The 27,981-nt window shown below is 47.4% G+C and overlaps 1 protein-coding gene across 3 annotated transcripts in view; it reads left to right on the forward strand.

Moving 5' to 3' along the window:
* LMF1 (lipase maturation factor 1) overlaps positions 1-27,981 on the forward strand; it is a 288,641-nt gene that overhangs the window by 230,990 nt on the left and 29,670 nt on the right. For all 3 annotated transcript variants that reach the window (XM_059716871.1, XM_059716873.1, XM_059716872.1), the window contains 2 exons: positions 22,025-22,208; positions 25,329-25,482. In XM_059716871.1, the coding sequence (XP_059572854.1) occupies positions 22,025-22,208; positions 25,329-25,482 (338 nt within the window). The remainder of the gene's footprint in view (positions 1-22,024; positions 22,209-25,328; positions 25,483-27,981) is intronic.

The raw sequence follows: 27,981 nt of genomic DNA on the forward strand, positions 1-27,981 counted from the left end.
GTGTCAGGAACATAGTTGATGGCTTCTTGACATCCAAGTGCTGAGGTTGGCCAAGGAGCCATGGTTTTGCCATAGCCGTAAATCTCTTTGACCGGGCATTTTTATTTTATTTGTTTGAGTGAGTACCACCTCCTGGTACAGTCTTGGAAGTGGAAATAGGCTCCCCTCACTCATAGGGGAATCGATGGAGCATGTTCTCGTAAATGTAAAGGTGGTATACCCACTACCCACTCCTTTCCCCAGCCTGACACCGTCTTAAATTACCCTTTGAAATTCCTTCCCCATTTCATAGCCATGAAAAGCCTGTTCTATAGCCCATGGTAGCTGTCTTCCTGTTGAATTCAGTGAGCTATGGATCAGACCCAGATGCTTGCTGGGTCCCCTAGTTTTGCAAATAAAATGTACCCCAAGGGGATCCCTCCATGATAACCCTCTTGCATGTACCAGGTGCATTAATTGCATAGGGCAGGCCGCAGCCGGTCATGGTTCAAAACCAGTTTTTCCTTGCAGAAAGGAGCTCCTCTGATCCTTTTCTCTTGCATATAACCGTCTGCACCGTTTATGGGACTTATAATCTCTGCCCCTGTTTCTCCAGAGGTTCCCCAGGTCAGCAGTCACAAGGATTTGCCTCTATGCCTCCAGAATTGTAGCTTGCCAGAAATGCAAGGAGCCTGCATAGCTTTTTATTTTTTGACAGTTTTATAACTCTAAATTTGCACCTTATGGAAAACGATGACAGTCGGTGATTAATGGCAGTGCTGGAATTTTTCTTATGATGTCTTAATATCTGAATATGCAGCAGACCATGGCAGAGAGGAGAAATAAAAATCTGTAACAAAATGCCCATAGAACAGCCTGGCTGAGCACGTCATGCCTTAAATTGAAATAAGGGCTTGCAAAAAAAAGAAAAGAAAAAAGAAAGTTACCTTTTGCCTTAAGATTGATTAAATGTTTTCCTAAGTTTTGATCTTGCAGGCTACGTAACCAGTTCAAAAGCGACGCTAGCTTGAATGGGAGGTATTAATTCATAAAAGTTTTGTCGCTAAAGGAGCAAATCTTGTCGTGGTTTCTTTGTTTGTTTTGTGTGGTTAAGTAAGTTCGCTTTCATTTTACAAACCGGGACCTGGTATTGAGGAGTCCCACCATCACCCAATGCACAAGAAAGGAGAATTAAGAGCTATCAATGCAAAAAAAACCCATGTTGTTGCTTTATGGGTTCAGAAGACCTCGTTTCAGCAGTTAAAACTTTAGATTGAAATGAGGAAGCCACTTGCTTTGTCTATTTGAGCAAGAAGTTGCAAATGTTGTGTATTATTATTGCAAATATTAATATTAATTATCATAATATTAATAAATACTAATATGATATGAATATTTAATTATCAGCGCTTCAGTGCCGTCTCACCGATACCAGCTTTGGGCCCCGATCCTGTAGCTCCTTCCGCATAGGCAGACTGGAGCGTCGCTGGCTCCCGTCCCTGGCTCTGCTGAGGCAGCAGCAGTTTTGCCAAACCCATGCATCCAAAAAGTAGGAACACCCTCATTTTTTTATTTGCCTTTTTAGTTTCTGAGCTTTGAGCTCACATTTTTCTCAACATCCTGGCTACAAAAGTAGTATTCTCGCAATTAAGGGAAAGCGGAGAGTCACCGGGCGCCAAGCGCTGGAGCTCCACGAGAAACACCGAAGAGGGTGAGACTTGCATGAAAAGCCCAGGCGCTGGTAACTCTCCTAGTTGTCTGGCAAGGCTCAGGAGGTGGCAGGATCCAAGTTTTAGATGAGAAATTGGAAGGACTTGGAAACTAAATGTTTCGTGGCCTGCAAAGGGACTTGGTTTTATGTCTTGTCCCTTGGCGCTCCACGGTGCCACGCGTTTGGGATTCCAGCGTAGCACGGGGACCTTTAAACACACAAACAGAGTAATCGTACTTTTAACCGAGCTTCTCAAAATCTTCCCCAGTATTTATTCACTCCTTCTTGCACTCTCATTTTTTTGCCAGGCAGATCAGCTAACCCTGTGGCTATTTCAGAGAAACATTTCATAGAGAAAAATCATCTAGAGATCATCTAGTCCAACCAGGGATCCAACCCGTGACCTTGGTGTCATTAGTGTATTCGGAAGGGCTCTCACCTGTGGCTGGTCTGATGGGCACGCAGGTGACTTCAACTATTTCAACATGGAAAAAAATGCTTGTAAAGGCACAAGCTGGATGGGCCTCCCAGCATCTCATGCAATCACTGGCACTTGGTGTGTTCCCATTAGACATGGCCGTCCTGCACCCTGCATTTTTTTAATACAAAAGCAAATCAAAAAGTTTCCCTGATGCAAGATAAAATAATCTGTCTTAAGATGCACGATTTTCCCCTTTCCAGTTTCATGAAGGCTCTGGGTTTTGAAGGCAAGGAGAAACAGGGCCAGAAAGGAATTCACCCATGAAAGGAAAAAAGCATACAGGATTCATGGTAGGGGGGATATCTTTTATTAAACTAACTAGATTTTTGCAAAACAAATTCTTTACTTTGCAAGCTTTTGGACGCAAACGCCCTTCACCGGGCATTGGAGAAAAGAGTGTAAAAGTTCTCCTGGGTAGAAATCAAAGTTCATACACCACCTGGATACCTGGCCCATGGAAAGAGCACGTTCTTGTAGGCCGTGTCACTGGCCCTGAAACCTTCGCAGTGTCTTCAAGGCAGATCCTGTGTCCCGTGATATGGCTATGAATTGGAATCGTTGTATTGACTTTCCTGGGAGCTGTTCCACGTTTGCACCAAAGTCACGTTAAACATATTGTAGCCTGGGTTCAAGTTGGGGCGTGTTATGGATTGAGAAGGGAAGGTAGCGGCACACTTGTGTCTGAACGCAGGTTAGCATCACAGGTGGGGATACAGCCAATTTGTGCAGTCATAGGTTTCATAGACATTAGGGCCGGAAGGGACCTCGCAAGATCATCGGGTCCAGCCCCCTGCCCCAAAGGGCAGGAAGTCAGCTGGGGTCAAAGGATCCCAGCAAGATCGGCATCCAAGTGTTTTTTTTAAAGGTGTCCAGAGTAGGCGCTTGCACCGCTTCTGGGGGAGCCTATTCCAGACTCTGAAGACTCGGCCAGTAAAGAAGTTTTTCCTTATGTCCAGCCTAAAATGGTCTTCTAGCAGTTTGTGCCCATTAGACCCTGTCTTCCCTTGGGTGCCCTGGTGAACAGATGTTCTCCCAGTCCCTGATGCACACCCCTGATATACTTATAGGCTGCCACCAAGTCACCCCTGAGCCTTGGTCAAATGGACCAAGTCACCCCTGAAAGCTGAGGGATGACTTGGTCCATTTGATATGGGTTTTTGCTGCAAATTATTCTTGCATGAAACCAACTCAGTCCCGTTTTGATAGATGCTAAGGGCCCCTGCCATAGCCCAGGTGGTTGTTGCACCAAGACAGCAGGAAGGGGGTCCCTGCCCCAAGGCAATTGAAGTACAAGAGAGGGGAGAGCAGGAAGAAGGCAGACAGACCCGGGCGCCAAGGAAACCATGAGACTGCGAGGTGATGTCCAGAAACGGACATATTTATTACCAGGGATAGATGAAAGGCTCTATTTGGAACTTCAAACACGACGTTGGCAATAGCCTGTTATGGATCCCGTCTTGATCCACAGAGCCTTCAGCTACGTCTTGGCTCTTTTTATCTTGTTTTCTGAGACCTCTCTGCTCTTAGCCCACTTCAGCGCCCCAGTGTTGGCCAACTCTTCGGGTGCCATTAGGGAGCCTGGTCTTGGGAGCCCTCGGTGTGCAGACCCCAAAGTTTCAGACAACACTCAAAAAAGCCGCCAGTCTCTAAGGTGCTCATCTGATTCAAACATCGTGGGTCACCGTCTCCCAGCACCTACATGAGGAATGAGATTTGTGAGGGTAGACAGAGGTTCAGTCTAGCAGGAAAGAGATCAACAAGATCCAGTGGTTGGAAAAAGCAGCGAAGTGAACTGAGAGCAGAAATAAAGTGTGGACTTGTAAGCGAGTGTAGTTGACTGTTATAGGCTGTCCATCACTTGAATCTTGAAATCAAAACAGGTTGTCTTTCTCAATGATATTCTATATCTCAAACAGAAGCTGTCAGCTTGATGCAGAAATTACCGGGTGAACTGCTTTGGCCTGTTAGGCAAGCGATCAAACTGAGTAATGGTCCCTTCGGGTCTTAATATCTCTGAATGTATGAACTCTGTTTTCAAGAACAGAAGCATTCTGTATTGAGTCTATTACTGTAATTGGACTACCCCAGGGAATATGATTGGCAGGAATCAAGCCTTGGGACACTATCCCTTTGGGATATTCTTTTTCTTCTTGACTGAATAATGCTAAATCGGAGATGGAGGCAGAGATAGGCTGATGAGGAAAGCAGGACCAGATGATGGACACCCTTATGGGTTGGGGTTTTCTTGCAGAGCGGTTTCTGTGCATTTCTGGAGTGCCTGATTGAATGCACTGTGTGATCCTTTAAGAGGAAGATGGTAAAACAAGCATGGGCTTCACTAAACTGAAGGAGTGAATAGCAAAATGCCAGGGAGCTTCACCAGTTCGAGTTAGCAGAGCTGAAGCAGGAGCATGGATGACCCTAAAACTAGCGTGCTCTGTCTAGTCTGGCAGAGATGGAGGGCACTGAGCTCCCAGTCCCATGCCCCTTGCAAGAGGAGACCTTCAGTTGTACCTAGCGGCCACCTAATAGGAGCAAGATGAAAACATTGATTCGTTTTCCTTCTTCATTTGCCTCTGCTTGGACCTGAGCCACGCTCATAGGTGATAGAAGTTGATGATCTTGGCTAACGGTATGCTCAAGCTTTGCCTATCCTGGAAGTACTTGAAAAGACCATGAGCGGAGAGCCTTTACCCCGAAGCATTCACTCAGGATAGGACCCCGCATCGTGTTGTTGCTACTTCTGCAGCAGAAAGGAGGACTTATAGGCTGAGCCTTGGGGGAAATGGGAGGTTTGAAATTTCATTTTTTTTTCCACGGGTCCCTAAACACCAAGAAAAGGATCAAAAATGGTTGTAGCTGGTTCTGTTGGAAACCCTGGCTCCGTGGCTGCTCTCTGGCAAGTGACCCTTAACTGCTGGGTCTCCCCCGGAGGCAGCCGGCAGGGGAAGGTGCAGTTCAGTTTACACTGGCATTTTCCCATGGAAAACGCCAGTCTTGACAAATCAGCAAATTCTGCTTAAAAATCAAGAGAATATTTTGCCAGTTTTTCCAATCTGCAAACCCAAGCCATGAGCTATAAGCTGAGAAAAGTCTCCCTGACCTAATCTATCTGGAGATGCCAACGAAACAGAGCACGTGCCCTGGGTTCGAACTCAGAAAATGCTTCTCCAGATCTGCCTCTCTTCTGAACTGGATGTTACCTCCACGTTTGCTTGCAAAGGGTTTCTAACGAGCAGGACCGAGCTGGTTAACGAAAAGCTTGGATCATTAGTAGTCAGCGTGGAAATATTTGAATAGGAAGGGTGACCTGAGCTAATTGAAATGAATATTGGCTTCTGCCTGTGAACACGGCCTCTAGGTTGTCTTAAATTCTGCATTGCGCACGGTGTAGAAATCCAGGTAGGCTTTATAAAAATAATGATCCGGTTCTCCTGCGGTACTTTTTTAGCTTTTCAAATTAGGCAAAATCCACTTGAACCTCCACTAAAATGTAGCCCTCTCTGACGGTGGTGCTTACGGAGAGGATGCAAAGGCGAATGGGATTCTTTGACATTTAACGAAGAATTGGGTCTCCCAACTGCGATTACTTGACTTGAAGTTTGGCCACTTGGTCAGGGCCGATCCCGTCCCCCCTGTCTCGTGCTGCAGAAGATTCCAGGATGTCTTTTATGACCGTGAGTAATCAGGAACTTGGTTTTACATCTCATCTCAAAGGCCCCATAATTATATATACCCAAGCATTTTTTCAGCATTGACTCAGGCCCAGATTCTGAGCTCATGCCGGTACAAACCAAGAGTAGCTCGCTTTTGGTCTGTAATGCCTCCACCCCTTCCTGCCCCACTCCTGTCTGATCTCAAGAATCATCTTCAAAGTGCTGGCATTGGCACATGCGGCCACCTTTGCTGCTTGCTTATACAAAATGTTTCTTGGTGCCAGTCGATCGATTCCTCTCCTAAAGGCCTCTGATGTTCTGAGTTGAGATCTAGCAAGCAGAATAATCACCCAGGGGGGTTTCTTCTCAAAGTCAGGGTCATTTCTTACATGCATCAGCTCCAAATCCAGCTCTGGAAGATGAGCACGTTGCTTAATAACCCCTCAGCCTCCTTCCTGCAACGCCCTGAATTTTTCCCAAAGCAACTTCCCGTCAAAAAATGAGCAGACCCAGTCTTACTCGAGGAGCAGAATCTGATTTCCTTGCATTTAATCCAGCAGTTTAATCCTATAGGGATCCTACCAAAGTCTCTTCTGGACCAAACTAGTTTTCAGCATAATTAAAACAATCAAATAAACTGGTCCTTGCTTTTTGGGAGCGCCCTTGGGATCACCAGGGAGGGCAGAAGGTCCATTGAGATTGCTGGTCCTGAGAAGCGCCCCGTAGCCTTGGTGTCAGGTGTTTCGACAAACCTCTCGTGTGGTTTTGCCATGAAATATCTTCGTGACAGCTTCCCCCAGAGGAAGTAACTTTACCATCGAGGCTGGAAGGGCGCTGATAATTGAGAGCAGAGGAGTGATATATTCCCTCCTCCTTTAAAATTATGCTTGCATTTGATATTGTCCGAACGGTTACCAAAACAGCCCTTTGGCAGTTCTTTTGCCTAAAATATGTTAACTGGGAACACTGTCGCCTTTAGCAAAAGGGCGGAGGGATCAAGCAACACCAAGAGGTATTTTGCATAACAAAGCGGCGGAGGAGAATAAACGTGTCAAAGCCAGTCATTTGAAGACATCGCTGAGCTCTGCAAGGAGAGGGGCAGGAGTAGGAGGCAGCTTGGATTTCAGACCCAAAGCAAGCAACCGATCCCGAATTCACATACAATACTTCAGTAATTGAGTTAAACGTATAAAATTTCCTGGAATAAAAATGCTCCCAGTAAATTCTTCCTGCACGTGATGAATCAAGGGGGGGGGGGGGGGGGAAGGACCAGCTTTAACCCCTTTAGCACTGAACACATCTCACGTCGCCGTATGAATGAGAAGAGGGTATTGAACAAGTTCTTCGGGCCCAATTTTATTCACGGAGGCGATGTGGCGGTAGCACGAGTGCCACCTGCCAGGCACTTCTCAGATATATGGAAAAGGTGCACCGAGAAGCTCCCGGTCGAAAGGAGAAAGTTCAGTCAAAATCAGGAATGGGGAACTGGTTTGGGAAGACGAGCAAAGCAGGGATGTGATATAAAAATTGGGAAGGGCACACAGTTTCCTAGTTGTTAGGGGCTGGAAGGGACCTTACAGATCATCGGATCCAGCGCTTGGGCAGGAAAGACCGCTGGGGTCAAATGACTCCAGCAAGGTGGGCGTCAAGACGCTCAAGGTGGGGGGATGACTGCTTTTTTTGCAGTTTGGGAGTCGGGGAGAAAAGGCCACCTGGTCTTTGTACGACAAGGCATGGTTGGCTTCGCGTTGATGCGAATGCCCAAACCCCCAAAGTCCGAGCAGCCTGAACTCTCAGAGCCAACAGGTCAGCCCCGGGATGGAAACAGTCTCCTCCGAGACCAAGAAATTTTTCCTTATGTCCAGCCTAAAACTATCTCCTCCAAGACCATTTTAGGCTGGACATAAGGAAAAATGTCTTTACTGTCCGAGCCCCCAAGGCCTGCAATAGACTCCCTCCAGATGTGGTGCAGGCACCTACTCTGGACTCATTCAAGAAGCATTTGGATGCTTACCTTTGACCCCAGCTGACTTCCTGCCCCTGGGGCAGGGGGCTGGACTTGATGATCTTCAAAGTCCCTTCCAGCCCTAATGTCTATGAAATCTATGGATGTCCCTGCATGGACGTCCCTTCAGGTCCTGCCAGTCCTGATTCTGTAGCAGCCGGTCATCAGTCACGCAGCAAAGGTGGGAGCAGTCCCATAAGAAAGGGTTGATTTTGGGGGAGTAAGCTTCTGCATTGTCCAATTCGAGTTACAGGCAAAATTCAACCGGGACCGGCAGCCAGACCTGTGCACCTTGATAGGTCTCGCATTTGCTCCCTGCAGAGGGGTGAAGAGTAACGTGAGGGTTCGTGCATTAGCAGAAGCAGCATCCCTGTCTTAGCCCTAACGTCATAAATGTGGTTGGTATTTTGTGAGCTTACAAAGATCAGCCATATAATATCATCCCCTTCCTCATGCTGGACAGCTGGAGATACTCAAGAGGACTATACGTTCAGCAGGTCTGCAACACTGTGCACGGTGCAGGTCGCTGCTTTTGCTTTAATATTGAGCGATCGGTTTAAACCCCGAAGCATGAGATTTTTTGGAAGGTGTGTAATTTTGTTTTTAGTATTTTCTTTTATAAGCAAATGTTCTCACGAGCCATAAAAAGGATATCGTTTCACGTTCTGCTGAGCCTCATAATGTGTGCGAACTACAGCTGATAGTTTGGGGAACTGCAAAATAAAAACAACTGCAGGCGGAGACTTTTCTATTGCTTCGCATCATATCAAGAACAAATGTTACATATGTAAAGAAGAAGAAAAGCCTTTTTCTTTTTGTTCCCAGTTGCTTTGGCACGCTGAATCCTGGTTGTAACTTTAGATCAGGTACTTAGATCAGGATTACAAAATCCTCACCGTGCAATTTGTAAGACGTTAAAAATGCGTTCCAGTTGAAGGCTAGGTCTTACGTTAATTAAAGTATTACAGGTTTGCATTTGTGTTTCTACCGTTATTTTTTTTTCCCCCCCTCAATATTTTCAACTATAGCCTCTTGTCAGGACTGGTTACAGTTCAGATATAAATATTACTTCCAGATTTGGAGTAAATTATGGGGGGGGTTTATTTTGGGATTTTAAAACTATTGTCACAAGCACTCAGAGCCCCATCCTGACTTTTGGAGAGCAGAAAAAGAAATCTGTAAATAATTGAACCAAGGATAAACCACTTTTGAAGTGAGAATCCCGGGCTGCTAATTGCCTTGTTTCTTAATCAACCAAAGCCACATTCACATGCACATAATCATTACCCATTGCAATGTAATATTTTTTGTGAGTGTTTTTTTTTTTTTGTTTATTTATTTAATAATGCCTTTCCTTCAAGGGGTTTCAGAGTCTGTTATTTATTCATTTCAGTGGAAATCGTAATACCTCTGCCTAGACGAGACTCCAGCTGCCCTAGCTCAGGTGTAATACTACTACAGCAAAACCCTATATGCTCCCCAAAATTGTTCAGGAAGGTGTTGACCCAGCTCGCCACCTATACAGAACATCTCCATCTTCGTGGGAAGACAACACTCGGCCTTCCTGAGACGCTGCACCTGGCAATGTGCAGGAGACCAAAGTCAGGCTGTTTTGAACCTCCTCGTATGCCACGCGAGCTAGGTGAGTGCTATTGCACCTGTTTATAACGGCTGTGAACAGAGGCCGAGCGTGGCTTGTGGCTGCAAAGGCTGGGAAGCCAACCCAGGGGTCTGGCCTGCAAGACCCCAGCAGCGGAGGATGGGAAAAGAGCGTTTGCCAAATCCCCCCGTGCTCACTTCATGGCGCGTCGGAAAGCAGAATTGGACAAGTTGTTTCTCAACGCCTCAGTTCTTTGCATTCGTAGGGTGAGAACCGTGCCACGAGGCATTTCTCTCGCCCGGAGAAAGAAGGACGTCTCCCCCCTGTGCATTTGGCTGGACGTCCCCTCGCCACGCAGTACGGTGCGCGCACTAAACCAGAGGGCTCTGCAATTCTCTAGCCAACTTGGGAGCAAGTTGTCGCCTTTTTTTGACCGACGGCAGCAAGAAGCAGATTGTGTTTTAAACGAAACAGAGAAAAACCAGGGCTGCTTTTTGTGATGGAGATTAAGCTGAGACCACCGAACTCACGGCATACCACGAAGCCAGCTGGCATCAAGCTACGGTCCCTCTTTCGAACCTTATCTGAGTGACCTGTTTCGCCTTTTTTCTTTTCTCCCGGCAGTTCCGATAGCTCTCTGGGTTGCTCTGCGATTTGCAAAGCCCGCTTATCGGCCGCATAAAGCAGAGCAAGCGGGGAGAGGTAATTATTTTCCGATGTGTTGCTCTGCACCAAAAAGCTCTGCGGAGCAGAGATTAAATCCTCATGCAGATACAGAGTCAAAAAGTGAACAAGAGATTAAATGAATAATAGGGGAAAATTAAATGTTCTTGCTGTTGTCATTTAATGGGAATTTTTTGCCTGTGCCTACAATAACTTTGGGGAAAAAACTACATCTATAAGTATTTTTCAAACTGAAACCAGATGGAGGACTCAGAGCCTGTTTTTCTTTGTGGGAGGCTCTGTTTTCATGGTACGCAAGTAACTGGAGGCACATTAAAATCAAATTTGGCTTTTGAGGCTTGTCCTTCCTATCTCTTACAGGAAGAGCTGCTCTTGATGTTATGAATTTCAGCTCGTTGCACTGGTAGAAGATCCTTTGGAAGACGCCGGCGGGGGGACGGCCGCAGATTTCATGGGGAGGCAAATGAACCGTTCAATCCAAGGGGGAGGAGAAAAGATCAGCGGAGATTTGGAGAAAGTTTGGGAAGCCCCAAGTCCGTTTCAAAGGGTCTGTCTATACTGCAGAGCTGCACCTGTGTGGGCATACCCCAAATCGTTTCATCTACATCCACTAGCAGTGTAGTCTTGGCTGCAAAGCGTGAGCTGTTAAAGCCGGGCAAAAAGGTAGGTAAATGCTCAAGCGGTTTGTCTGCCCTGAGCTCTGTATTTCTGCAGCCATGCCGCTAGCCAAAGCTGCTTTGGTGCATCTGTGTGAGCTGCAGTCTCTGCAGGGACTGAACAAGGAGCTCTGCCTGGCCAAGGAGCCCTGAACTTAACCACTGTGGTCTGAACTGCATGCAAAAGTGCCCTTAGCTGCCTCCCAAAGCAGATCCCATGCACGATGCCTGCCAGCAAGAGCGTATGCCCTTCACACACGGTGCAGGGCGAAGGTGATAACACAAGACACGGGAGCAGCACGTGGGAAGAAGACAGGAGCAGCAGTAGCAAGGCAAGGCTGTTCTCCTGCAATGGCTAGGGCACTCGTGCACGGTACTGGATAAAACAGGCCAAGGTGGCAGAGCAAAGCAACCAGCCAGTTTGGAGGCCGTGGGAGAAACGGGTTTCCAGGAAGACTTTGAAAGAGGGATGGAAAATTGTCTAGCTTCACTGGTGGCAAATTTGCTGGTAATGGAGACATCCCATGAGTCCAGGCTGATTGTTTTATTTAGCTTGGGAGCACTGGGTATCATCAAGCTACCCATCCATCCCTCTCGTTCCCTTGGTTCCTCTTCACGACTGTCGCCCCTAGGGAATGGCTCATCCATCCCAACGGCCGTGCTCTGAGCACCCACACATGTGCACACTCACACTTGGTGTGTATTGAAAGGCACCCTCTGGGCCCCAAGGCTGTAAGTGCATAGAGCTGTCTGGATAGCACTCTGCCCCTTGTGAAGTCGATGGAAATTATATCGGGGACCTCAATGAGGATCTGAGCCTGCCACTTTCTCCAAGCCCAACCAGTGCATTGACTCTGATGCCCCAGAGCCTGGCACAGGACACAAGGGAGCTGGCAGAAGCTCCTTGAAGGTCAGCCAGAAGCAGCACTGGTGCAATAAGGATGTGGCCACTCTCTTCACCCCGATGGAGGGGATGCAACCAACCTCGACCCATGAGCTATCCCATTCCAGGGCACTTTGAGCTCCCCCTTTGCTCTTGCTTCAGTGAGCGACTGGAACCTGATGGCAAGGCCGGGCCTTTTTTCATCTGTGTGCAATAAATCCACTGAAGCCCTCTTTCCCTCCAACGGGAACCGCGCCACGAGTTATCGAGGCCGCTGTGGTTGCTGGACAGCCTTGCTGCGGCACGGTGAAGTCCAAAAGGGTGGTGCTGCCGGGAAAGGCTGGCTGGCGTGGGAGGCAGCTGCTCGCCTGGGAGCGATAACGATGGCTCCTGCGTGCATTGACAGACGCAGCCCGGAGAGCCCGGGTCCCTGCCTCCCTCACCCCGGGGACCCGCTGCATCAACTGAAGGCATGTCCCTCGGATCCGAACGGCTGGTGGCAGCATCTTCCAGCGGGAGAGACCTTGCTGTCCAGATGAGCTAGCAGAGGAGGCCAGTCTTTGGGGCCGCAGGGGCCCATGCATGAAAAGTGCTCTATAAGAACTAACTATTGTTCTTCTGCCAGCATCCAGATGTAAATAAAGAGACTATTTGCTGGAGCAGCGGGAGTGGGAGGCAGTGGCCCTACTTTGGGTGGAAGGTGATAGGTTGAGGACTTTTTTTTTTTTTTTGCATCAATAAATATGATTTCTGCCTTGACCTTTGTTTTCCTTTAAAGCAATAACTACACCCAGCGGCTGCAGCATTGGACATGCAGTGGGGTTAGATGAAGTGCCAAGTATAGGTGTGCTCCAGTGCAAACCAGGGACCGTGGCCGTCTGAGCCTGGAAACTCCCAGCCACCCCGGACCGTGCTTAACAGTTTACAAGCTATTGTGGCTGTTCCTGCCGGACGAATATAGAGTCTGCTGCAACGAATACGAGCTCCTAGTACCTACTGCATGTTTACAACGATCTGCAATGGAAACAAAAAAAATAAAAACCAGCCAAACAAAGAGGCTTAACCTGTAAAAGAGTTATGAGGGTAGGTGCCCATTTTCTGACAGAGGGGTTTGGTAACCAAGCAGGGGACAGGAATATAAGGAATAATTGTTTTTGGGCCTAGAACCAGGAAAACTACTTTTCCAAATTAATCCAGCGAGAGCCATGAATCCACAGTATTTCATATCACACTTCATAAAACTCCAGTCATAATCCATAAAACTGACATTATTAGATTAAAAACCTCAGTTCCTCCTATAAGGAGCGCGCTCATTAGACATGCTGTAGTTTTATAACCTTAAAGTTCCTACCCAATTATCATGATTAATACTGTGCTTTAATAATATGTGTGTGTGTGTACGCACACACAGATGGGACCAACCTGTGGCGAGATATTTTATGTGTGCATGTGTGTGTGTGTGTGTATACACATTCATGCACACACACATATATACATAAACACACATGTGTGTGTGTATATACACACATATGTGTGTGTATATATGTGTATACACGCACACATATCTACATAAACACACATATATATATATACACGTGTGTGTATATATATGTGTGTATACACATGCACACACATATATACATAAACACATGTGTATATATGTGTATATATATACACACACGTGTATATGTGTGTGTATATATGTGTATATATATGTGTGTATATTTATATATGTGTGTGTGTACATACTCACACATACACATATATATCTCACCTTGGGGGTTGGTCACATCTCTTTATTATAATTGTGTATTTAAGTATTGTCCAGCAACAGAAAGATGGACACTTCATCAGCACACATCAGGCTGAGGAGTGCCCAGTGGATCGACAGAGATGTAGGGAAAGAGAGGAAGCAAAATGCTGTGTTGGATTTTAGCCGTCGTGAGGGCAATCAGATCCCCCACCCAGTATTTGTACACCTTTCAGGAGCATAAGAGGACTATTAGTTGCTAAGAATGTAATTGCAGTGCCAGCTACATCCCGAATGGGGCTTTATACCGCTGATGGCAAAAAGGATAGGTGAGCGCTGTGCGCAGTGGCACAATAATATTTTTCGTCCCTGCACCCCAAATCGTGTTAGAAAGGAAATGATTCCTTATACCCATTGTACAGCTGGATAAACTGGGGCATAAGGAAGTAGTGGCTTAAGTCGCATAGTGAGCTCGGCAGCAGTGGCTGCAATAAAAGACTGCTCTCCTGCATCCCGGTCCAGGGTCTCCTAAATTATTGGAGAAGTTTGCACCTCCGGGACGGCGGCGATGCTGGTTGACTGATGCACTGGGGCGCTCCATGGGGCAGCTGGCAGTTTCTCGCCAGAGAGGAAGAGAAGAAGAACAGGGGATTTAGGAAAAGAAAGTCGAACGGGAAGGATTAGGAGGCTGCACAAAAAGAGGAAGGTTTAGATCAAAGGGGCTTTGCCAACACTGATCCGGATCCCCGAGGATCCGCTAGCCTCCGGCTCTTCTGCGCTGTGCTGAACAAATCGGGAGCCGGTAGCTACTCAAATGCAGGCTTAGGCTTGGCCAGACATATCTGTCAAATAACACAGCCTCTTTGCAGAAGAGGCCAAGAAACCAAGCGCTGCGATGGCCGGCAGTCACAGCGTGCAAGGAGCTGACACTTTAGCTCCTCACTTAACTTTCTTTTGTGTCAAGCTTAGGTTTGGATGGGCTTCCTCCCCTTCCCCCCCACCCCACCAAAGGGAAGAACAGCAGCATTTTGAACTTGCTGGCGGATGCCTTTTCCTTATTCACTTTGCTGAGTTGCGATCCACGAGATTCATCCGGAAGAACGGCAGTTAAAAATGTGTCAGATTCATCATTCCACCCACAGACCAAAAGAAAAGCCAAACGTATATTATTTTTGAATCCCCTGATTTTAAGGGCTGGTGGAAATCAGATAGCTTTGCTTTTGACTTCCAAGCAATAAAGAGAGGTGAATCACTACTGAAAAAATACACGTAATGGACCACCCAGTCGCTACTTAGAAAGCCGTAAAGTGATCTGGTGTCAAACTGGCAAACGGGGGAATTATTTTCTTATTGTTGCTGCGATTGTGCAAGGAGAATCAAATCAAAAAAGGATCAGGCTCTCCTAACAGGGTCGCGAAGTGAGAAATGTGTTAATGAATATAGGCTGATTAATATGCATTGAATTCCATGCTAAACCACTCAGGGGTCAGAGTGGGAGCTGCGCGCACATTTGCAGCTTTGAGTACATGTTGCATCCCGGGACCCGACATGTGCATGTAATTCAGACCTAAGTGCTCCCCCCTCCGTGCATAATTTTGGGTAATTATCCAACTCAGGATAAGAAAGCAATTTTGTTTACTAAAGAGCAGTTAAGTCTTTGATACTTACTCTAATTGGTCAGAGTTCACCCTCTTTGCACTCTGTGGCACCGCTCCTAAAATGTCCTGCCTGTGTTTTCCAAAATTATAACGTGCAAATAGCTACACTTAGCAAAAATATGCCCAGGTCAGAAATGCATGCCGTGATGTTGGGGTTTTGTGTTTGTTTTAATGTGATGTGCTAAAGCCTTTATGATCGCAAGCTAGTCGCAAGTTCTCGGACCAAAATGGTGCGTTTGTTATTGGAGCTGCGATCGTGTTTTGGAGGTTCCCGGTTCCTCCGGAGAGTGGGGTCCCAACAGGAGACTGAGTATGCAAGGTGAGAGGCAAATATGAAGTCAAGTTGGTGACTTGAGGAAGCCCCGGGGAATAGGCAGAGAGTTTAGAGGTGATCTGGATGCAGGTTTTACTTTGGATCTGCCACAGACTCTCTGTGTAACCTTGGACAAGTTACTTAAGGTCTTAGTCATAAAAGTACTTAGCAGTTTAACTCCAAAGAAATAGGGTGTAGACCCCTAAATAGCATCATGTGTCTGGTGGTTTGTGAATAATGAAGTTCTTTATTTCTCCCCTTCATTGTTTTGGGATTTTTTTTTATTGTAATTGCCTCAAGGCAGGGACTGCCTTTCTAATGTCTCTGTGCAGCCCTAGCACAGAGGGACCGCTCATTTCCACGGAAGCTGCTAGGTGCTACCGGAGTACAGTAATGTGATAATAAAACCCTCTCGTTCACCCGTTCAAATCCAGCCCATATTGAGAAAGCCCCAAAGGACATCAAACGGACCTCCCAGCATCTCCCTGCAGTGAGCTTGGCAGCCTCACGTCTGCGAGACCTTCATCCTCATCGCTGGAGGTTGCCAACATAATTGCTGACAGTCTCCTGAGCACCGAGGAATCAAATAAGCCTTGAAAACAAGCTTCTCATCCCAGGAGGACACCCCAGCCCAGGCACAGCTGGGGCAGGTTGGCAGGCTAGTTGTGCAGGAGCTTGGAAAAGCGGCACATATATTATCCTGGCTGTCCCAGGTTGCAGCTGAAGACCAAGGCTGCATTGCCTCTTTTCTTCTGCTCTGCATAGCTTCTTACATGGTGTTTGTTAGAGTATCTGAGTGCCTGCCACTCATGCATTAAGCACGTGACTAACATCTGTCGTGTTGCTTGAGCCTGCATCCTCTCTGGGAACGTAGTTTGGGGTAGATTTTTTTTAGTAGAGAGGAACACGTGTATTAAGTTGGAGAAGACAAGGTCCAAATGCATCTAGCGCTTGGAGCGGAGGGCTTATGGGGGTCCTGCCATCCTGGGGGAGTGCATTTCACAGTGTGAGATCCAAGGAAGTTCGGTCTTCTGCAGAACCGAGCTTGGCCCAAATTGTGATGTAGCTCCATTGTGTACTTGATACATCGGAGACAGGGTCCTGCAGTGCTCATATGATAGGTATGCAGTTGAAGGAAGAATGGAAATATCCATCTCTGATTAGAAAATCGCCTGTTTTAATCAAGTTGTCAAGCAAGACAGAGGTCAGATGAGTTGGGTTTGCAAGGCTTGGCATGAGATGGGTCAGATTTGCAAGGCGTGGCATGAGATTCCTGTCCAGTGTCCAGTACCTCCATACCAGTTAAAGGTACTGGACCCTGGGAAAGCAGGTGAGATGTTGGGTGGTGGGTAGAAGTGGAGCAGATCCTGCGGGCAGCAAGAAGCCGTTTGTAAGCCAGCATACGTAATCAAAAACGCCAGAGGTTGATAACGGTTCACCGGGTCCTCGACTTGTGGGGGGAGGTCCGTGTTAGTGGTTTAACGCACATTGAAAGCTTGCTGTGACCACAGGGCAAATGGTGCGCTAAAAACTGCAAGTAGCTCATTTCCAGGAAGATAAAGCATAGCTGCCTAGTGAAATGTGCTTTAAAAAAATAATGATATCAATCACAGTTAAAACTTTCAAGCCAGCTGGAGTGGAGGGAGAAAATCTCATTAGCTGGTCTCAAGCCTGGAAAATCAATGGCGTTATTTTTCAGCACATGATGCTTCAAGTCAACTTTATAAGCTTTGCTTTTGGAGAGTAAAACAGTGAGGCTGCATTTTATTTTATTTCATTTTATTTCTGCCTGCATGTGAGGTACCCAGGAAATATCTATGTAATCAGCATATCAAGGGCTAACTCCTAATGAGGGCAATTGGGATGCTTGTCCCCAAATTCAGATAGATCTGAATAGGCATCTTTGCATGTTGACATGCTAACTCCTTTATAATGGAGCAGCTCAGCTGGGCAGTCGGTCCTGTGAAAACCAGACGTGTCTTCGTGGCAGTGGTGTTGGCACTGGCTTAGTTTATCTCGTTTTGCTGCTTCTAAGCAAGATCATAATGTCCCCCTGCATCCGGTGCGAGTCTTGGTGACCGCAAGGTTGGCTTAGCAGCAATTGCTTCTTGCACGATAACTGAAGCAAGTAAGTACTGGCGCTGTGCTGGGTTAAGAAACACATGCTTGAAAGTGAAGCGGTGCACATGTCCTGTAACCGTTTCCATTGCCCACAGCTGGACTCTCTCCAACTTGTCCACAAGCTATAGAAAGGACGTGGACAAGTTGGAGAGAGTCGAGCGGAGGGCAACAAAAATGTTTTGGTGGCTGGGGGACAGGACTGGTGAGGAGAGGCTGAGGGAACTGGGCTGATTGAGTCTGCAGAAGAGAAGACCGAGGGGGATTGAATAGCAGCCTTCAGCTCCCTGCAGTGGGGCTGCAAAGAGGATGGACCTGGGCTGGTCTCAGTGGGTGCAGATGCCAGAACAAGGAGCAATGGGCTCAAGTTGCAGCAAGGGAAGTTGAGGTTGGATATTAGGAAAAACTTTCTCACTAGGAGGGTGGTGAAGCACTGGAGCAGGCTTCCCAGAGAGGTGGTGGACTCTGCATCCTTGGAGGTGTTTAAGACCTGGCTAGACAAAGCCTTGTCTGGGATGATGTAGTTGGGGCTGGTCCTGCTTGGAGCAGGGGCTGGACTAGATGTCACCTCCTGAGCTCCCCTCCAACCTGAATTTTCTATGATTTTATAACAGCACTGGCATCTTCTACGGGGTCAGAGTTTGGACGACTTTGGGCAACAATCTCTGTAAGTCGAAAATTGAGTTCGATATTCATAAGCCACATGCTTTGCCCTCTTAGCTCTTGGGCTTTATGGTTAGACTTCCAGTAAGGGCATGAATGATGTCTTTTGCCATGGCTGAAGTCAGCATACATGTGGTTGCTTCATATAACCAAGGCACGGAAACATAGCAGGGCAAGAGGCCGTGAGGTCCAGCAACCTCTCTCTGACTCTGGCAAGGTGTATTCTTTGGTACCAAATGAGCAATAAATTGCCTTCACATTATATCTCTTAGTTGTCTCCAATCATGAGAGCCTGGCTTGAGCCTGGAGAGGACAAAAGTCTGTTTTCTCTCCATCCAACTCCGGGATGTTCTGCAAACGCAAGTGTACGAAATGCAATGGTTCTTGACCAGTTACAAACCTGTGACCCACCATGGGGGGTTCGGGGTGCAGCCTCTGGGATCAGGAGTCATCCGGCCGGGACTGGAAGTTGTTGAGCAGAGCCACCCTGGCGTGGCACGGCTGGTGAGCTCCTTAGCCCAGGTGGGCCCTGTCTGGATGCGGCTGTACTGCTTGTGGCCCAGCAAGTGGGTCATGCAGAGCTACCCAAGGTGACTACACAGCATAAGACACAGTGATGGACGTCACCATCCCCGGAGGGGTGGCTCTGAAGCAAGTCTCCTTTTTGTTTTGCATGGCATTTCTCATCTCATCCACACGAGCGTTATACTTTTAATTACTCTGCGTTGACTTTCCCAAGCGTGCCCAATAGGCAAGCGCCCTGTTTAGACTCAATGCTCGCTCAACCAAATTTCTATTCACCGCCAAGGGCTTTAAGAGCCAGCCCAGTTTAATCACTGAAGGGGTGGTTTTAAACCAGTGGAGTGAAACCAGTATGGAAGTCTGTGTGGATACTCGTGCTTCACTCTAAACCAAGCCTGTTTCAGATTGAGTTTAAATCTATTAAGAGCAGGTTTAAAATAAACAGCATGAGCGCACCAGGATGATTGTCTGCACAGCGGGATTGAGCTATGCGTGGTACCTCTGCCATTTCGAGGCGTGGGTCGAGTCCTAAGGAGCCCAGGAGTTGACATGAGGATTGCATGTCTTCTGTGTTTCCTTCTGTAGTAAAGCAGAGGGCATGCTTGTTTGCATCTGGTTAGCTGCCATGCCATCCAGGAGCAAGTCCGCCTTTATCACCACGCGCCAAAACCTGAATATCTTACTTTTTGACTTCTTGATCGCTCGCAGCCCAACAGTTCAGAAGAGAACAAAGTTCTGCTTCCCTTGAAATGTGGGCGATGAGGAACAGGAGGAGGAGGATGCTGAAATCACCCTCTGTGGAGTGCTAATGAAAGGCTCTGCCTTTGGGATGGTAGTTCAGCTGGAGCAGAGATACAGCTGCATCTTTTCTGTGGCTGACCCGTGGAAACGGCAAAAAAGTGACATCATGTTGCCGTAGAGAAGGCTGTAAAACAAAGCCATATGCTCTGAACAACTGACTCACGACCAAGGCTGAGTGGACTCTGCCCAAAATATAACTGCTCTGTACTCATTAAGACTTGCTGGGGAGCTGGGTGCAAGAAGAGTCTCTGGCTTTTCAAAGCCCTGCAGTGATTACAAGGGTATGCTAGATCGACAAAAGCTTTCCCCCGTGTATGCAAATAGTCACAGATGTGCTGCCAAGGACCTGCAGATTATTCCACTCTCCAAGCCCTGCCTTCCACGTGCAAAACTTCTTATTAAATAAATACATTCATATATATGGGTGTGTGTATATATGTGCATGTATGTGTGTATGTGTATATGTGTGTGTATCTATATATATATATGTGTGTATGTATGTGTGTATCTATATAGATACATATGTGTGTATGTGTATATGTGTGTGTATCTATATCTATATATGTGTGTATCTATATAGATACATATGTGTGTATGTGTATGTGTGTGTATCTATATCTATATATATGTGTGTGTATGTGTGTGTATCTATATCTATATATATGTGTGTGTATGTGTATGTGTGTGTATCTATATATATGTGTGTATGTATGTGTGTATCTATATCTATATATGTGTGGATCTATATCTATATATATTTGTGTGTATGTATGTGTGTATCTATATAGATACATATGTGTGTGTATCTATATCTATATATATGTGTGTGTATGTATGTGTGTATCTATAGATACATATATGTGTGTATCTATATCTATATATATGTATGTGTATGTATGTGTGTATCTATAGATACATATGTGTGTGTATCTATATCTATATATATGTGTGTGTATGTATGTGTGTATCTATATAGATACATATGTGTGTATCTATATCTATATATATGTGTGTATGTATGTGTATCTATATAGATACATATGTGGGTATGTGTGTGTATCTATATCTATATATATGTGTGTATCTATATCTATATATATGTGTGTGTATGTATGTGTGTATCTATATAGATACATATGTGTGTATGTGTATCTATATCTATATGTGTGTGTATGTATGTGTGTATCTATATAGATACATGTGTGTATGTGTGTGTATCTATACCTATACACATATATGTGTATGTGTGTGTATCTATACCTATACACATATATGTGTATGTGTATATGTGTGTATCTATACCTATACACATATGTGTGTATGTGTATATGTGTGTGTATCTATACCTATACACATATGTGTGTATGTGTATATGTGTGTATCTATCTCTTTATGTGCGTATGTGTATATGTGTGTATCTATCTCTTTATGTGTGTGTATATGTGTATATGTCTGTGTGTGTATCTATATATCTATGTGTATATATGTATGTGCAAGTGTGTATATATACACACACAAATGTGTGTATATATGTTTGTTTTTACACACATGTATATATACATACGCATACTAATATGTGTGTGTGTGTATATATACACACACACACATATACATACACACACACATACACATTTGTATGCGTGTGTATATACACACATGTATATGTATATGGATTGTATAGAAGCTCCCACTTTTTCTCTGGACGGGTTTCTGAAACCTTCATTTTGGAGACGCATACCCAGAATGGAGAAGCAGCGAGCAGGACATTCGGGGTCACGCGGCGTGCTGTGGTGTTCAGGGCACTGAGGGGTTCTTGTTGTCTATAAAAGACTCGTGTTTATACTCTTCCCTCACTTGCACGGAAATAGATGCTCAGAAAAGTGAAGAAGGGCAATTAATGGAGTGTGATATGGCAGTATGCTTTCTAGGGGCACTTTTGCTACGCGTGCACACCTGTACCACAGAAAAGCGGTTGCTTACACGGCCGTGCAGCTCTCGGAGGGTGTTGCTTCCCGAACTGTGTGTGGGCAGTCGGGTCTCCTGCCTGGAAACACGTGAGTGCACATGAGTTGCCTAGTCCAAGAGGTGCAACCTTTCCCATACAGCAGCTGAGGAGGGGGAGGGATGAATATTTATAAATTAATTTAAAAAAAATAATTCGAGGAAATTGCTGCCTTCTGCATTTCAGTACACTTAAAGGGACAGAACCGCTTTGGCCCGAGGGCTGCTCGGTCCCGTCTCTAGCATCCCACCCGTGGCCGGGAGTGAAACAAGTGTGTTTGGATGTCTTCTCCAGGGGACCACAGCACATTTTCTGTAGCTTGAGCAGGCGTCCTCTGACTCTCAGCTCCTTTGTGAGTCTTGTCTCTCCAAACCGGGCGCTTCAGGTGTGGTTATCATTGCCTCGGGAGAACAAGCCATTGTGCAGCCGGCACTTTCCTTTCCTCCTGCAGACAAGCAGGAAGCCTCACCTCCTTGCAGCGCATCCCCCCACCCCCTGCCTAAAATTACCAACACCCAATGCTTTTATTCCTTCCTATTTAGGTGCTCCTCATTATAAGTGGGAACCTGAGCTTCCTCAACTGGCTAACCATCGTGCCCAGCATTGCTTGCTTCGACGATGCCTCCTTGGCCTTCCTGTTCAGCTCCAAAGAGGGAGGGCTGAAGGACCGAGTGCTGAAGATGCAAGCCAAGCGGGCAGCGGGAGAGAGGCATCCTTTGAGATACGGCAAGTATTTTCTCTCTGCACGACAACCCTGTGCACCCAATGCATTTATCACGGTCAGGAAAAAAACCCTGTCTTCTCACATGCACATGAACCAGAAAGGTATCTTTGTGCTTGTGCCGTCTCTGTGGACCAAAAGATCTGTGGCTCTTGTCTTCGTGCTAAAAACCGATGAGCCCAGGGGCATTTGCTGGCTCCATACAAACAGTAGTGACTGGAGGGGACAAGGGGTTACATGTCAGTATGGATTATAGCTGCTTTTGGAAGGATGCACCCGCCAAAGCTAAGATCACGATGTCTTCCCTCATGCTGGGTACCACCTGCTGCCTTTGATTTCAGTGGGATTCATTTTTAGGGTCTCTGCAGCATGAGAAATGGTCTCAAGATCCAGGCCCAAATAAGCAATCTGTAGATGGCCGTTTTGACACCATTGCAAGACACGGACCAAACTCTCATTGCCTTTGAATGGTTCGGGGATTTCAGCCAAAGGTTTGAGATCTTTTGGGTTGGGTTGGGTTGGGTTTAGCCGCAGGTACTCAGACCTCGGCATCCAAGCCCCCATCCCCTATGGCTCTTCACAGCGAATCCCCCCAACGTGGAGTTGGTTTGTCCTTTCCTGCCGTCACAAATGAGGCAACACATGTGCTAATTATCCCTGTTAAAAAGGGTACGAGAACGATATCCACTGGACCACAGCGTAGTCAAACAGGGATGCGTTGGGCACAGTTCACCTACGGGTGCGTATGGTGGCAGGCTGCCCGTTCGCACCAGGACCAAGCGTTACTGCTTTCGGGAGCTGCAGTTATGCCGAGAGTACTTTGTTCCTTGAATTCAGCGTGGTGCCAAACTCCAAGGAAGAAAGCAGCAGGCAGGGGATGGAAACCTCCCGGCTTGCTTTTAGGAGCGGTCGCTGCCAGCTTCTGTCAAGAGCGCCGGGTTTATTCACGCATGAAGAACTTGGCTGTCAGTCCACCCCGGGCACGTACCTGGGCCCCGCAGGTTTAGCACGAAAAAGTAAATAGAAGTTTTGTTTAACCTGGAGGGTGGGGGGAAAAAGGCCTAATTAAGCAAGTGGCTAATGTACACCTCTACAATTAAAAAAAAAAAAAATCTCAGATCCCCAAAGAGAGCTGACGGCACACAAGCAAAGGTTGATTTATTTTCCATGGGGCTGGATAGCAGATGGAGAGCTGTTTTTCCTTGTATTTTTTATAAACAGCATTTAAGTAACAAACTGAAAGTAGTATCCACAGCCATTACAGCTGCACTTTTTAAAATATATTCCACATCTGTCAGAGGGACCACAAACCCCCCCCAACCCCGTTTACAAGATAAAACGCCGGCCTACGGTCCTCACCGTACAAGCCCAACCCAGCCCAAGTAGCACCGTTGACTAAACAGAAGTGTTTAGAGTCAGTGCTGCTAATTCAATGGCATTGCCCTTTCTGCACGGTCTGGCTTTATTTCAGTATCGGAATAACTACGGTCCCTCCTGTTGCAGCATCGCAGCCGTGGGGCTCTCCTCTTGGCCCTGCCAGAAATCCCCAATTTTTTCATTTGGTCCCAAGCAGCACCCTGAAATTATTAACTCCTGGCTTGTGGGAGAAAGGCCAAAAAGGGGGGGTTTACTATGGGCTGCTTGAAGAACAAGGGAAGTCCTCTTGTGCCTCACCTTCCCAACCCATCCCAGGTCCATTCCCTGGCAAAGGTCTCCTTGAGCCAAAGTTTGAGGTTTGCTGGACCAAAAGAGTCACCGACTTGACTACATATTCGGTCCTTGGTCCTAATGCTTCAATCCAGCCTTAATCTGCAACGTGCCAATGAACTTCTCAAGAAGTGCTTTATTTTGGCCCCGGGGGGGCTGTGGAGCAAAACTCCTTGAGGTGCATTCATCCCATCTGGAGAATGGGCAATCCAAGGCTCCTTAATATTGATCCCCCCTTCAAATTCACTCAGTCCCCCAAGTAGCATCATAGAAGTTGGGGGAGAAACCGTTTGCAGACTTAGAGCCCAACCATGCCCCGGAGGGAACCCAGACACTTGCTCGACTACCTGTAGGATGTATTTGCATGCATTTTGGACCTGATTTCCCCCTCCCTGGCTTACAGGCTAAACAGTTCAGGTCATGGGAAGGACAAACAAATCCCCTGGGCCACTTATGTATTGCTTTGCCCGTCGGCGATGCAGGGGGGCGAGGTTAGATAACCCGCCAGAGCTTCCTTCCAAATGCAGCGACTCTCCAAAAGAGCTCGTTGCAGACTAAACAGTTATTCGTAGCATTTGAAAAGTTCAAATAAACACCCTTCTCCCGCCAAGATAAGAGGCGAGCGATGTGCAGTCCCTTCGCATCGATTCCCGTCGCTCTGAACGTTTCGACAAACTAAAAATGCCTGTCAGCACCAAGAAACCCTGCCTCGGGGGTCGCATTTGCTTATTGACTCGCTGGGGATGAGATCCTCTTTGAGGCCCCAGCGCCACGTGATTCAGGCCAGCTCGGCTGCGTCTTGCAGAGGGCGTTTCATCCAAACCGCAGTCCAGAGCGTTTTCCAATGTAAAATAACCGTGCTGTCATGTGGAAATGATAAGGACTTAGCTGCAGGAGAGGGTGACACGAAGGGAGGCTAAGGGATGGGATGAGAGTCGAAAAGGGCGGTTGAATGGAAGCAGCGGGGCGATGCAAAGGAGGGCTGGAGAGAAGCAGGTCGTTGCTCCGGCAGGGAGGCCCGGATAAGGCCTGGAAGGTCTCTAGAAAGTCCCCGGAGGGTTTTAAAGAAGGAGAATGGTTTGGAGCCCTAGTCCCTGCCGTCTCCCCCACCTCTTCCCTCTACTAAAGCCCTGACATTTTAGGCATTTTTGTTTAAGCCCCTTCTCAGACTATTTGGAGAGAGGCAGATCTCATGAGTGATATGACGTGGTCCCTGGCAAGGTCCCTTTGCTGGGTGCATACGAGGTCTCCAGCCTCCGCTTGACACAGGAGCCGAAGCAAGCTGTCCCTGGGAAGAGCTGCTGGGGTGATGGGGCAGCGAGGAGAAAAGCCTCCTCGGAGGCAGACGCTAAATTGGGATCGGGGAGCCCTGAGTGGCGACGCCGCTTGCTTTCTGACGTGGTTTGTCTCCTACCTAGGCTGCTGCATCCGCAAAGTAGTGAACGCCTCGTTCGGGGTCTTGATCGCCTACCTCAGCATCCCCGTCATCCTGAACCTGCTCAACTCCAGACAAGTCATGAACACCTCCTTCAACCCGCTCCGGATAGTCAACACGTACGGAGCTTTTGGAAGGTACCGGTTCCCTTAATCACGACATCCTGCTTGTCGTTTCGTAGTCTCCGAGTCGTTAGGGGTTGGGAGGGACCTGACAGATCATCGGGTTCTGGTCTGCTTTATTCTTGCCATTCAAAGTCATGAAGTGGATAGTGTTTTTTTGTCTTATATTTAAAAAAAAAAATCCTTCTAGTAGCTGTTTATTGGGGAAGAACGGGATGAAGGCAAGGATCCCCAAATCCCATCTCCTGTTTTTGTGTGCTGCGCTATAGTTTGCTTGCAGATGTTCCTCAGAAGCACAAAAAGTTGCAAGCATAAACACGGGATGGGGCACGGACAGCCTGTCATTGAGCCTGTGCATTTTACCTGTCCATGGGTCTTGCCTACAGGCTGCCACACGTGTATGTGCTCGCTCTCTCTATCCACCGCAAGCATCCAGCTAATGCTTGTCATGCATCTAGAAGGAGCCAATTCCTGCACATAATCATTGGCAGTAGCTGGTTTTCCAAGCAGGGAGGTAGGGGAGGAGAAGACTCGGCACATCCTCCATCATCATCATTGTTGTTGCCCCAGGACCCGCTGAGAACAAGGCCTCCTTGTGCTTGGCGCAGAGCAAACACCGAGGCATGGGCCGTCCCTGCCCTCGGGAGCTGGCCGTCCAAAGAGACCCAGCAAACAAAAGGGAGGAGGAAGGGCTGGGAAGCGCCCGCAGAATAAACAGCGTTGTGGTTTATAAACATCGTGTCCCGCACGTTTTGTGCTTCCAGCCAGTTCCAGCTGATATCAAAGAGGGCCTGTGTCGGTGCTGGCTGCACACCCTTTATTTTGATATCCGAGCAGCTGCTTTTAATGCGTCTCGATCGATGGTCGAGTTGTTCCCAAATTAGCATCCGTCTCTCATGGATGCTGGAAGGGGGTGGGCACCTGGCCAGGTACGTGCACCGTTCCTCTTGGGAGCGGTGGGCAGCGCAGATGGTGGGACCCCTGAACCCCAACCTTGCTGGATGGGCTAAGAGGAGCCTGCTGAAACCGGTTCACCCCAAAACGTGCTCCCGTGTAGACACAGCGACGTTCCTCTGAGCGAGGCCTCTGCTCCTGCTCGGTGCAAGGACCCTGAGACGCTCTCTAAAGCCTTGAGCCGAAGGATGGGAACGGCTCGCATTGACTTCATATGTCTACAGATCAGACTCCCCTTATCCAATGGGCAAGATGAGAGTGGTTATCCCGAAGATTTGGGCTCAGCTGGTACGGGATGAAATCACCCAGGGGTGTTAGGTCCAGGTTACAAAACCTCGAGGCGCTTTCAAAGGCAGGTCGTGCCATGAGCAGTAGAGCAACCCACCGGTACGAAACGATATTTTCCCACTTTTCATAGAGGCAGGAATTTCTCTTTGACCTCTCCCGGCAAACACGATCAAAAACATGGGGCAAACATCGGGCAACATCGTGTTTATTTTGGGGGCAAAGACATCACCCTTGCACCTCTGCCGCTCGCTCGACGCTTTGGCACGGTGGAAGTTTGTTTTCTTTGGGTGCTTGGTTTTCTTTTTTCCTTCTTCAGTCGACGGTTTCTGTTTCAACAGTCACCAGAACCTAAAAAGCATGTGATGAAATGCTGCTGTAATATGTTTGTAATTCCAGCCTATGTAAACCAATAAAAAGAGGATTGCAGCTCATAATGAATATACGATTATGTGAAACTTGACATATTTTGAATCACACAGTAGGAACATACTTTTATTAGTAATTTGGTGTCCCTGATTTACAGTGTGTTTCTAAGCATTGGGCAGTGCGCCATGGCTCATAACTCAGCCCAGCGTATAATATGGAACTTGGCTGAAGAGTCCAGGAGTCTATTAAACGTAGGTAACAATTATAAGCGGAGACGTATAGGACTCCGTTACTTGCAAGCGACTCTTGCTGGAAAGCGGGGAGGGTGGGAAGGAAGGGGGTTGCCTGTCCAAGCTCTCGTGTCTTGGGTTGAAAGAGGAAAGACCAAAATAGCAGAGGAACCGCGGGGGGAGCTGGGGGGTGCGCGAGGCCGAGCGCTGCTGTTAGGCACACGTCGTGGAAAACAGAGCGCTGCTGGCCTTTGCCAACTGGGTTGTGACAAGGACGCCGTGCAATGGGGTGGCTCCTTGTAGCCCAGAAAGTTTGCACGCTATGGGGTTCAAAATCTGGAAGGCCCCGGGGCTGCCGTAAGGTTGGGGAATAGTTTTAACCTGGTTGATATACCTCTGCTAGGCATGGTCATTTAGTTTTCCTTCCCTGTTTCCCTCGGCTTGGCTTGCAGTGCTCGTACCCTGCCCTCTCCTAGCTCGGGGGAGCTTCTCTTCCAGCCGGGTTGGTGCAGTGCCTGGGTGCTTGCAGACAGCTGTTAGTGGTGCCTCGGGCGTCCCGTGCTACAGGGTGCTCCCTATGAGGCCTGTCTTGTGTATACCAACTGGCTGCCAAATGCTGGAGCCGATGCAACCCGTTCACCAGGACTTGCTGTCTGCATCCCCTGCCCCTTGCCAT

This window comes from Alligator mississippiensis, chromosome 13 (genome assembly GCF_030867095.1).
Source record: "Alligator mississippiensis isolate rAllMis1 chromosome 13, rAllMis1, whole genome shotgun sequence".
NCBI classification, from domain to species: domain Eukaryota; kingdom Metazoa; phylum Chordata; order Crocodylia; family Alligatoridae; genus Alligator; species Alligator mississippiensis.